Here is a 12,948-nt window from a genome sequence, read left to right on the forward strand (position 1 = left end):
AACTTTTTCATACTTTACCTCTATTCTCAATTCTCCATGAACCAGTATGAGCACCTGTAGACATTTAAATAAGTCAAGTTAAGTGTGAATTCTTCAAATAAGTAACTGTATAAGATAATTCTGTTCATACTGTAGTTTGTTTCTATTTAAAAAGAAGTGGATTTGGAGAAGTATTCAAAGGGTAAAATCTTCCCAGGAAAAAAAAAATACTCTCAATATAAGCAAGTTCTTTCAATTTTTAAATCTGACTCAGAATTTTAATGATATACAAAAGAATCTATTGAATTCTGCAAAACTGTACCTAACAGCCAATTGCAGCTGCTAGATATTTCTTACCTGGCTATTCTATAAAGACTTCCCAGAAACTACGGGAGATAACTACTTTCAGAAACAGTGGTGAGCTTCATTGTGATAAGCTATTAGTTAGCTGCACTTTCTTAGTTGTTTGACACTGGAGAGGATGAAACAGAACTAGTGAGATTTAGAGAGTGGAACACAAATGATGGGGAGATGCTATTCCAATCACAAGTACTGTTTACTGTGGGATGCGGACCTGCTAATCTCTGCCCTATTTTTTTTTAAGATTTTATTTATTTATTCATGACAGAGGGGGAGAGAGAGAGAGAGAGAGAGAGAGGCAGAGACACAGGCAGAGGGAGGGAGAAGCAGGCTCCATGCAGGGAGCCCGAAATGAGACTTGATCCCGGGTCTCCAGGATCACACCCTGGGCTGAAGGCGGCGCTAAACCGGGGAACCACCCAGGCTGCCCTATTATTTCAACTTACATGTTGAGCTTAATTTTTACACTGATCTGAAAAAATTAAATCAGGATAAAATGAAGTTAGGCCATCTACGGTCTTTACTTTCTCAAGAACATATGGGACCTTCATTTGTGTTGCTTTCCACCTTGTTTTCTACCTGGAGTACATTTTTTTTTTTTTTTTTTTTTACTATAGTTGACATACAGTGTTATATTAGCTTCAACTGAGTGATTTGACAAGTGTATACATTATGCTATGTTCGCCACAAGCACAGCTGCCATCTGTCTTGTTATATTGCTTTTACGATATTATTGACTATTGACTATTATTGACTATTCTTTATGCTGTGCCTTTTATGTCTGTAACTGATTCATTCCATACCTGGAAGCCTATATTATCTCCCACCCACTTTCACTCATTTTGCTTAACCCCTTACTATTCTCCCCTCTGGCAACCATCAGTCTGTATTGATAGGTCTGATTCCACTTTTTGTTCTTTTCTTTTTTTTCTTTTTTTCTTTTCTTTTCTTTTCTTTTCTTTTCTTTTCTTTTCTTTTCTTTTTTTCTTTTCTTTTCTTTCTTTTCTTTTCTTTTCTTTCTTTTCTTTTCTTTTTCTTTTGGATTCCACTTATGAGTGGAATTGTAAGGTATTGGGCTTTCTCAGTCTGACTTATTTCACTTAGCATAATACCCTCTAGGTCCATCTGTGTTGTCTCAGATAGCATGAGCCCATCCTTTTTCATGGATGTGTAATATTCCATTACATTGTCCTTATCCATTCATCTATTGATGGACACTTAAGTTGACTCGATATGTTGGTTATTATAAATGATGCTGAAATAAGCATGGGGATGCATATATCTTTATGACTAAGTGTTTTTGAGTAGATATCCAATAGTGGAATTATCGGATCATATGGTAATTCTATTTTTAATTTTTTGAGGAACCTCCATGCTGTTTTCCACAGAGGCTGTACCGATTTCAACTCACACCACCAGTATACAAGGGTTTTTTCCCCACACATCCTTGTAAACACTTTTTATTTCTTGTCATTTTGAGTTTAGCCATTCAAACTGGTAAGTTGATACCTCCCTTTTACCCACTTAAATATTTCTCATTTTTTAAGATCAGTTCAAGTTCCAACAATTGCCATGAAGCTGTCCTTACTCGTCTTTTTTTTTCCATTTTTTTTTATTTTTTAAAGATTTTATTTTTTAAAATTTATTCATGAGAGACACAGAGGGAGAGAGAGAGAGGCAGAGACACAGGCAGAGGGAGAAGCAGGCCCCATGCAGGGAGCCCGATGTGGGACTCGATCCCAGGTCTCCAGGATCATGCCCTGGGCTGCAGGCAGTGCTAAACCACTGTGCCACCGGGGCTGCCCCTTACTCGTCTTCTTTTCTGAGTTTTTTCAACACATATTTTGTACCATGCAGTTTAACCCATAAAGGTTTGCCACAGTTTACTATTTCTTATTGTTTTATATGCATTATGATGTTAAGCCAAGAGAATTGTAAGCTTTCCAAATCAGTATGTCTATGTTATTTGTTTCTTGTAATTGATATAACCTTTTCCTCAGCAGATATTTAACCAATATTTGCTGACCTACTGATTATCTGATGTGAGGAGAATCTGGTAGGGAAAAGATTGTGAAAAATAAATCAGAAGAAAAAGAATTAGAGTAATATTAGTAGCTAAAGTTTATTATGATTTTTGTATCAGTTGCTGTTTATAGACCTTTAAATTTATTATCTCATTTAATACTTATAGTACCTATCTGTTGGAGATACTACTATTATAGACTATTCTATGGATGAAGAAATGGAAGCCAGGGATAGACTCTAAGATTATGCATGAGATCCACGGAAGTAGTGCTAGCTAGTCTAGGGTAGCTCTTTTTCATCTCTAGAATGGGATAGGAGTAGATCACATCCACTCCCTTCTGGGAAATTTGTAAAGTGAATTAGGTGATTCAAAGATATCATTATAAGTTTTAAAGATGATTTTTATTAACTATTTTTGGAAAACAATATATATAAAAATGAGTGATTTGTCTGTTATGGTATCTCATAGCATATATGTATGTATATGTAGTTTCTCTCTCTATATATATACATACACATATATATAACAGGCTTTTTAAAATTAAAATGTAAAATCCCCAAAACATTCTAATAAGCTTTATATTTCAGGACAAATTCCTTTATTGAACCAAAATGATATATATTTAATTACTTAGAAATTACTATTTAATTTTGGACAATCCAATTTTCAATAACTGATTTAAGAGTAAACTCAATTAATTCAGAAAGTTAAGCCTCATATCATGATAGAAATGCTAAGGAAAACAAATACTAGATATTCTCAACAAATTGGGTATTCTGAAATGTAAATGCCTATTTTAAATTTAAATGCTGTGTAGGATATAGTCAAATGTAGTAATTCAGAATTGGATACCAGATCTTAAATCCCAGTCCCACCACTTACTGGTTGTATAATTTAGGAACATTACTTAATCTTTCAATTTCCCAATCTGTAAAACAGGGATAATAATTCTACTTACCTTATAGGTTTGTTGTGAAGACTAAATGAATTAATAGGTCTAAAGCACATAGATGAACACTAGTTCACAGTAAGTGCTTAATAAGTGTTAATCACTTCTGTCACGAAACTTTCGTGTATGTGCTTCCAAAGTGAGCCCTGTCACCAAACTTTAAAAAAAGATATGAGAGTCACTTTAATATGAAGTGACCTTTTATTATTATTATTCACATCAAGGCACATCAGAAAGAGTCAAGAACCAGCATTCTACTGTACAGTTGTGTGGGTTCCTCCGTGCACAACTTAAGGGGGGTACTGTTGACATTGTAGTTTATGTGAATGTATCTTCTGGAGTTTTGCAGTATTTAACAGCCTCATCAGCTGTGCAGTGGCCGTGTAAGAAAAATGTGCATATTAGGTGGGTTCAATTATTCATAGTATAATTATGGACAATAACCAGTTATCCATATAATTTTCTTGTGATGAACTTCCCAAAACAAGTCCTTACCTTAGGCTATCAGCCTGACTCTTAACTGGAAATGAAGAGCCAAAGGCTAGGAGGTTTATGAGAAACCACATGGGACACTAAATGTTCTGGCTCCAAATGAAAACCGGTTTCAGGTATTAAGCAATTGGGAGTGGTAATTGGAAGATGTAATTATATCTTTCCTGACATTTGCCCAATCAGGCAAGACTGGCCAGAATTGCTTGTCAAGTTTATTCTGAATTTAGAATCTTAACATTTGGAGAAATTCAGGAGCACGTTTATTTTCACATATTTATTAGCCCTGGAAACTGAATTGTTTCATCAATCAAGAGAAGGAAAGATACTGCAAAGATTTTCCTTCTATTAATAATTTGGGCCATTTACATTTTTCACAGAACTAGAACAAAGAATCTTGAAATTTTTGTGAAACCTCACAAGACCCCAAATAGCCAAAGCAATCTTGAAAAAGAACAAACCTGGAGGTATCACATTCCCTGACTTCAAACTGTACTACCAAACTATAGTAAACAGTATAGTAATGGCATAAAAATAGACACATAAATCAATCGAATAGAGCCCAGAAACAAACCCACACATATATGGTCAGTGAATCCATAATGAAGGAGGCAAGAAAGACAGTCTCTTTCACAAATGGTATGGGAAAAATTGGACAGCTACATGAAAAATAATGAAACTGGACCACCAACTTACACCATATGCAAAAATAAATTCGAATGGATTAAAGACTTGAATGTGAGAACTGAAAACGCAAAACTCCCAGAAGAAAACATAGGCAGTGAGCTCTTGACATTTATCTCAGCAATATTTTTTTGGAGCAGTCTCCTCAGGCCAAGGGAACAAAAACTAAAAAAAACAGATGGGACTACATCAAACTAAAAAGCTTATGCACAGTGAAGGAAACCACCAATGAAATAAAAAGTCAGCCTATTGAATGGAGGAAGATATTTGCAAGTCATGTGTCTGATAAGGGATTAATACCCAATACATTATAAAGAACCTACACAACTTTGTATAAACAAAACCCCAATTAAAAAACAGGCAGAAGATTTGAATAGGCATTTCCAGAGAAGACATCCAGATAGCCAACAGGCATGAAAAGATGCTCAGTATCACTAATCATCAGGGAAATGCAGGCGATATCATCTCACACCTCACACATATCACATTGGCTATAACCAAAAAGATAAAAAATGACACGAGTTGGCAGGATGTGGGGAAAAGGAAACCCCCAGTTTGGCGGGAATATAAATTGATATGGCCACTATGGAAAACAGTATAGACGTTTCTCAAAAAATTAAAAATAGAAGTACTATATAATTCAGCAATTCCATTTCTGTGTATTTATCTAAGGAAAATGAAAACATCAATTCAAAGAGATAAATGTACCCCTATATTCACTGCAGCATTATTTGCAATAGCCAAGATATAGAATCAACCTAAGTGTCCATCAATAGATGAATGGATATAGAAGGTGTAATATATACATATATATTACATATACATTACACACACATACATGCATGCTCATGCAATGAAATATTACTCAGCCATAAAAAGGAATGAAATCTTGCTATTTGTGACAACATAGATGGACCTAGAAGGTATTATGCTAAGTGAAATAAGTCAAACAGAGAAAAACAAGTACCATGTGATTTACTTATATATGGAATCTAAAAAGCAAAACAAATAAACAGACAAAATAAAACAGACAGAGACTTATAGATACAGAAAATAACCTTTTGGTTACCAGCGAGAGGAGGGATTAGGGGACAGGTAATATAGGCAAAGGATATTTAGAGGTATAGGCTTCTGGTTATAAAATGAGTAAGTTATGGGAATGTAATGTACAGCATAAGGAATATAGTCAATGATATTGTAGCAACTGTATGGTATTGGACTAATCATGAGGATAATTTTGTAATGCATAAAAATATCGAATCACTATGAGGTACACCTGAAACTAATAGGATATCATACATCAATTACACTTCAGTTAAAAAAATTGGACCATTTACTTACAATTCTTTATCAAAAATTTTCCTTTTTGTATGTTCTATAGAAGAAGGTGGTTGGAAATAGTTCTACTATGTTTAGAAAACATTCTAACACAGAACTTGATATTTAAACTACTCTTTTTTTCCCCAGCACTAAACCAACACTACTAATTTCCTTAAAACTTTGTGCTTTAAAAATCTTTGGATTTCAAGTATCACTATTAGTTTTGTAGTAAGTAAACTTTTACATAATATAGTAACATGAAATGAAATAGCTCATTGTCCATATGCTAATAGAAGTGTTATATGACAAACTTGTGGATTTTGTGGACTGTAAAACATTGAACAATGATCTCCTTTGAGGATAGACATTTTTAAAAGGTTAAACCTCCGAAGATAAATATTTTTCCTTTTTTAAGATTTTATTTATTTGAGAGAGAGAGAGAGCGCACAAGCAGAAGGAACAGAACAGGGGAGAAGGAGAAGCAGGCCCCCTGCTGAGCAGGGAGCACCACATGAGTCTCGATCCTAAGACCTTGGGATCATGACCTGAGCTGGAGACAAACTCTGCCCAGATGCCCTGATAAGTATTTTTCAATCACAAATTTTTCCCCAAAATGTTTATTTTTTAATGTGTGAAATGGATCAAATATGCACAGGACACTGGTCACTATTACATTTTTTTTAATTTTTTTTTACTATATGTAGGTGTTCCCCATGACTTCATCTTTCAAGTAATTGGACAAAACAGTTGAAATTTTGAGTAATGCTCCAAGTTTGAAAGTGTTATTTTCTCACACCCACTATTATGCAAATGTAAGATATAGTTTGATATGCTCTTTCACTCAAGAAAAAATATAGATCCTCTCTTGACTTATTGAAACTGGTGGTGGTGGTTACTTAAAATAGTAAGGTAGAATTTTAAGAAGTTACCAAGAATAACCTGTATTACTAATGTAAATACTGCAAATGATAGGAGTCTTAGAAAACACTTTATATTTTCCAGAGCACTTGTTTGCACATGTTGCTGCTTTTTTTTTTTTTTTAAAGATGTATTTATTTCTTTATTTGAGAGAGAGAGAGAAAGAGAATGTAAGCAGGAGGAGAGGGAGAAGGAGAGAAGCAGACTCCTCACTGAGTGGAGATCCCAATGTAAGGCTTGATTTCAGGTACCTGAGCTGAAACCAAGAGTCAGCTCAAGTTGGCTTAACCAACTGAGCCACCCAGGCGTCTCAACACACATGTTGCTTCTTTATTCTTACTGTGGCAGAAGGCTGTGATTATTGTCATTTGATAGTTCAGAAAATAAGGCCTGGAGTCAGTCATACAGGCATAGATTGAAGCCTGTGACTTTGCTGTCATAACTAGCTTCTCTAGGCAACCCTTCTATGGTCATAGGATGATGGAATTCCAATTCAGCACCTCTAAATATGTCTTCCAACTTTCAGACCTCACCCTTCGACAACAAAAGATGTACATTCCCACTCCACAATGCTTTTAAAAACATTGATTTTTTTCCCCTTACCACACTATTTCAAAACTTGGGGTGAATCCCCACTTCTAAAGGAATTTCATTAGCCTTCACAGAATGTACTTTTCAATCTGTCATCTACCTTTCCAACTCATGTCCAATGCAAACTGTCATTCTAGCCAAACCAGTATGTCCGTTGCCCCTAGGCAAATGCTGTAATTGTGCTTTCCTTTGCTCATGCTGGTCTGACAACTGAGGATATCCCCCTTTGGCCCATTCATGCTAATCAAAAAACAGCTAAAATCTCACCTAGTCCATGGAGCCTTGTTTGTCAACCTCACTCTTAACTGATACTACATTACACAAACAGCATTAATGATAGACAAGCACTGTCCCATAGAAATAACAATAAGAACTATACATGTGAGCCAAATACGTAATTTTAAATGTTCTAGTATTCATCTATTTAAAAAGCTTAAAGAGGTGAAATTAATTTTAACAACATATCTTTTATCCAATATATTCAAAATACTATCATTTTGTAGTCAACATAACTACATTGTAGTCAACATAACTACACTGACATTTTACATTCTTTTTTTCATACAAAGTCTTCAAAATATGATGTATATTTTACATTTAACAACACATTTCATCTCAGACCAACCACATTTTAAGTGGCTATTAGCCACATGTGGCCTGTGGCTGCCATACTGGACAGAACGGGTCTAGACCATTCAGTTTAATTAATTATGTATGAAGTTATATTGTTGTTTAAATAGCTTGTGTGTGTGTAAAATTTTTCCAAGGGGAGGAAAATGTCTTCCTTTTCATACTTTCCTTCATGAGTAGCATTATAGAGACACTATGGGAGGTTATAGTATAGAGAGGCTTCATCTATCTATTTTTTAAACAATTGTGTGTCCACTGTAAGAGAGAGAGATCATAGGAAGCATTAGGGATATGAAGATGGATGAAACAGCCCTTAGTAAAATGATGTAATGGTCACTCTAGAACCAGAGAGGTTCTTGAGAATGATCTGTGTCGAAGCAGAGAAGAGAGCTCCCCTAAGCTTGTGGTGGTCCAATTCTGTGTTCTTTTTTTTTTTTAATTTTTATTTATTTATTTATGATAGTCACACAGAGAGAGAGAAAGAGAGAGGTAGAGACACAGACAGAGGGAGAAGCAGGCTCCATGCACCGGGAGCCCGACGTGGGACTCAATCTCGGGTCTCCAGGATCGCGCCCTGGGCCAAAGGCAGGCGCCAAACCTCTGCGCCACCCAGGGATCCCCAATTCTGTGTTCTTATGACACCTTCTGATACCCCCGCCACCCTTGCCATAGCTTTCCAAGTTGGTCATTGGTTTGGACATGTGGATTATCAGGTTCTCTGAGATTTAGTCCTAGAAATTACCATCTGGAAAGGTGGGAATGTCATACAACTGTCTCATTTCTCTTTGGAATGTTTTTAGCTCAAATAAAGTCATTAGACAACCAAAACAATTAGTTACATTGTTATGATGAAAATAGACTCTAACAGAAGGGAAGATAACAATTTTCTGCTTAAATGTTGTCCTGAGAGGGCAACCTGGGAAACTCTGGCTCATGAGGCAGCCTATTCTAATTTTAGACACCTTTAATTTTTAGAAAGTTCTCTCTGAAGATCTATCTCCCTGCAACTTCTTGAAGTCCAATTATCATTTCAACTTTTTAGATGAGGAGATGAGGGAAACTGGTGCCTAGGTCAACTCAGTTTATTATGAAGTGGGAATTAGTATTAGGATTTTAAAAAAATTCACTTATGGTATATATCACTATTTTATATCCTAATGTAACTGATAAAGTTGTGGCTTTTTTTTTTCTTCACAAAACAACATAGTTAAGGAACAAACCAGTCAGCTCCTCAGATTTCACTTCTCTTTTAGATAACAGTATGTAATTTTCTCCTTTTTAGAAAAGATTTTATTTATTTATTTGTGAGAGAGAGAGAGAACACAAGTAGGGATAGTGGCAGGCACGGGGAAAGGATAAAGCAGGCTCTCCGCTGAGCAGGGGAGTCAGATGTGGGACTTGATCCCAGGACTCTGGGATCATGACCTGAGCTGAAGGCAGACGCTTAACCCACTGAACCACGCAGGTGCCCCTCAATGAACAGAAGTGTTATTCTCCTGAAAATAAAATGGCCTCTAAAATGTTGTATGTCTTTTTTCCCCCAAAGTTGGGATATTTTTTAACGTAATGGCTGACCATAGTTTTCCTAATAATCCTGTCAACTTCCCTACAGTCAAACATTGCTTTGATTTTAATTCAATGGTCTATTTTAAAAACATGTCCGGTATCAAGACCAGGCATGTACACTTCTTAGCCACATGCTTAAGAGATATGTAACCTTGGAAAATAGACCTGGTTCTCTTTCATGTGTTTTAGTTCGTGTTTTGGAAAGATGAATAAAAGCATTATGTTGAAGAAAGTGAAGGCCTTGTGGAAAATAGATCTAAGACCAGGATTATTTAGTTCATTAACTAAAGAAATGCTAAATACTGACTTTCAAATTCTACTTCTCTCTGGTTTATTTTTCTGTGTAAAATACAACATTAAAAAAACAGCAAAAGGAGGAGGTTGATAATCTTTATGATTTTATTCTAATATTTATTTCCACTGCAGTCCTTTTAGAACATATAATACGGATTCAGCAATCAAATATAGTATGATCAAACAAGGAAGGAAACAGAGAAAGTTGTGATGATTTGAAAAAAAAAAAAATTGGACTTACCATTAAAATGGCCAGAGCCCCTGATGTTCTGAACAGGAGCCAAGTCATTTTCTCTGATTTCCCTGCTGGACGAATCCAAGGAAGCTGCTGCTTGGATCCTTCCAACTGTCTGCATATGTCTAAGAAAAGCCCTTTGCTAGAGACTCTGCCTCTTGGAGTCTATAGATGGTCTGTTATGCGACTCCTCCCCACCCTAAACCAAGGATTGGTCTCACCAGAAACGCTTGCATCACTTTTGCTCCCAGGTAAAAACTTAGACACACCTCAATTCCAAAAGCAATGAAATCCTTTGTTGGAGGCTGAAAGAAAAGTTCACAGGCTGAAGACAAAGTTTAATAGGAAGGTCCCAGATGAATAATAAATTAATCATGGTATGGAAGTACAAAAGCCAGTCCTGACCACACTGAAAAAGAATCCAGTTGGCTTTTCTTCAGGGTTGCAATTAAAACTGAAAAGCAAAATGAAACACAAAAATCCCCTGAAAACTAACTTCTAGAAGAGCATTTATTTTTAGCCTGCATATATGTGGGTAGATTGAACTAAGTGAAATGTTGGTGTTAAGTAATAATATATTTTATTGAAAGTAATACACATCTAAAGAAGAAAACCATCAAGATAAGCAACTATTAAGAATAGTTAAGAATACAGTTAAAAATAATTGAAATACAATCAAAAAAATAATTAGAAATAATTGAAAATAATTAGGAATAAAATTAACGTAAACAGTTATAGGGTGCCTTGGATATTTGAAATATATAAATAATGCATTGCAAGACCACATCCCTGATAATAATCAGACGACATTGTTCCTCTTGTATTCCTTTTCATTTATAAGTTTTTGAAAAGGTAGGTTGCTTAGTGAAGAAGATAAACTTTGTGCGCTTTTAATTACTCAAAACATTTCCTCTGGAGTAGTCAACTTTCTTGCTGCTGTGTATTTATGCACTTCTAAATATGTGCACACCACCCAAGTTAGGGGATAGGGGAAAAAATCTACTAAACCACTTTAGTTTGCTTATAACATTCAAGTTAAAAGCACTTTAAACATTTCAAAACGTTTAAAGAAAGTTTCAGTAGAACAATTTTATCTTTGTAAATATCTATGCACCAGATTGTAGAAGCTTTTTAGTTTCAGGAAAACCATTTCATCAGAGTATTGTAGGCAAAAAGGATTTTCTTTGTCGAAAAGTCAGGGAAGGGGGCAGCCCTGGTGGCGCAGCGGTTTGGCGCCGCCTGCAGCCCGGGGTGTGATCCTGGGGACTCGGGATCGAGTCCCACATCGGGCTCCCTGCATGGAGCCTGCTTTTCCCTCTGCCTGTGTCTCTGCCTCTCTCTCTCTCTGAATAAATAAATAAATAAAAATATTTAAAAAAAATAAATAAAAGTTAGGGAAGGGGCACCTGGGTGGCACAGTGGTTGAGCATCTGCCTGCCTTTGGCTCAGGTTGTGATCCCAGGGTCCTGGAATTGAGTCCCGCATTGGGCTCCCCACAGGGAACCTACTTCTCCCTCCGCCTACGTCTCTGCCTCTCTTTCTCTGTGTCTCTCATGAATAAAGAAACAAAATCTTTAAAAAATGTTAGGAAAAAAAAGCACCTTGTGGACAACATCTTGTGGGTTTTTTAAAAAATTGTGGCAAAATACGCATAACAAAATTTATTATTTAAAAATTTTTAAGTGTAAAGCTGAGTGGCATTAAGTATACTCACATTGCTGTGCAATCATCACCACCATCCATATCCAGAAAAATGTTGTTTTTGTAATAAAACTTTTGTAAATAAAGTTTCATTGGAACATAGACATGGCCATTTGTTTATATATTATGAATGACTGCCTTTGTAGTATAGTTGAGCAGAGCCTTTTTTAATAACATTCTAAGCTTTGGGGCAAGAAAGAAGAGAAAAATATAGTTAACTTTCAATTCTTTCCTGTCCCATGATTTAATATCTTGTAATTCTTCAAAGTCTGTACTAAAGACAAAAGAGATGATAGCAGTGAATTATGATATTTCTAGGCATATCTGCAGGTTGCACTGAATCTAAATTCTAGATATGGCTTACTTGTTCTCATTTACCTTTTCTAAAATTCCAGTTCCTTGACAACTTTAGGGCTTAAATATGTAAATTATCATTCCACACTTTCCTTACCTGAATATAGGTAAAGAAGTATTTTATTTTTGTATTTAAAAATACTAGTTACAGATTCTTAACCAAGTGGTATATAAAAGCTGTGGGCACCCATGTAGGAAAATAACACACCAGACTTGGCCTACTGCAGCCTGGCTCCATCTACATGTCCCTCAAGGAGGATTGTAGAAATCCATTACAAATCCCGTTGTGCATTCTACAGGCAGGCAGTGCTCTCTGATCTTCTATGTGCTATTGACAGTGCTTTAAGCCAACACTTCCTCTTATTTGAAGGATTTGGGACCTCAGTAAGGTTGCGACCTGATTTGCATGGTGACAGGAAGGTAGGTAGTGGAGGTTACTTCAGCTGAGGAGTGCATTTGCATAACATCTTTGGACTAAGCAATGTTTTCACTTGCCATTTCATTTGTTAGTGATAAGAAAGAAGGGAGCATTTTCCAGTGGTTTCTATTGAATACTTAGGTTATTACTCTCTGAATAATGGCTTTGGAAACCTAAGCCCAACTTGAAACTGGCTCTGACTCAGGAGGCTGAAATAAAAATGAGGATCATAACAATAATAATTATAATCATTAGAAGGGAGCTTCATTGCATGTGTATATTGTGGTTCAACTGATGCACAATATTGACTATATAACAGTTGGACAGTAGGACACATCTTAGGTTTGAAAAGCTAAAGAAACCATTCATCAATTTGCTAAAAATTGAACCATGGCATAAGGAGTGAAGTAATAAGGATGAATATTTATTCAAGT

General features: G+C 35.8%; 1 protein-coding gene across 2 annotated transcripts in view; it reads right to left on the reverse strand.

Annotated features, from left to right (window-relative positions):
* The window catches only part of DSG3 (desmoglein 3), a 33,171-nt gene extending 22,888 nt beyond the window's left edge, over positions 1-10,283 (reverse strand). Inside the window, exons 1-2 of one of the 2 annotated variants that reach the window (XM_049112807.1) lie at positions 10,048-10,283; positions 19-54 (exon numbers count right to left, since the gene is read on the reverse strand). In XM_049112807.1, the coding sequence (XP_048968764.1) occupies positions 19-54; positions 10,048-10,095 (84 nt within the window). In that variant the 5' untranslated portion in view covers positions 10,096-10,283. The remainder of the gene's footprint in view (positions 1-18; positions 55-10,047) is intronic. The other variant, XM_025429237.3, reaches the window with a different exon arrangement.
* Positions 10,284-12,948: the final 2,665 nt, after the last annotated feature.

Source organism: Canis lupus, chromosome 7 (assembly GCF_003254725.2).
Source record: "Canis lupus dingo isolate Sandy chromosome 7, ASM325472v2, whole genome shotgun sequence".
Classification (NCBI taxonomy): Eukaryota; Metazoa; Chordata; class Mammalia; order Carnivora; family Canidae; genus Canis; species Canis lupus.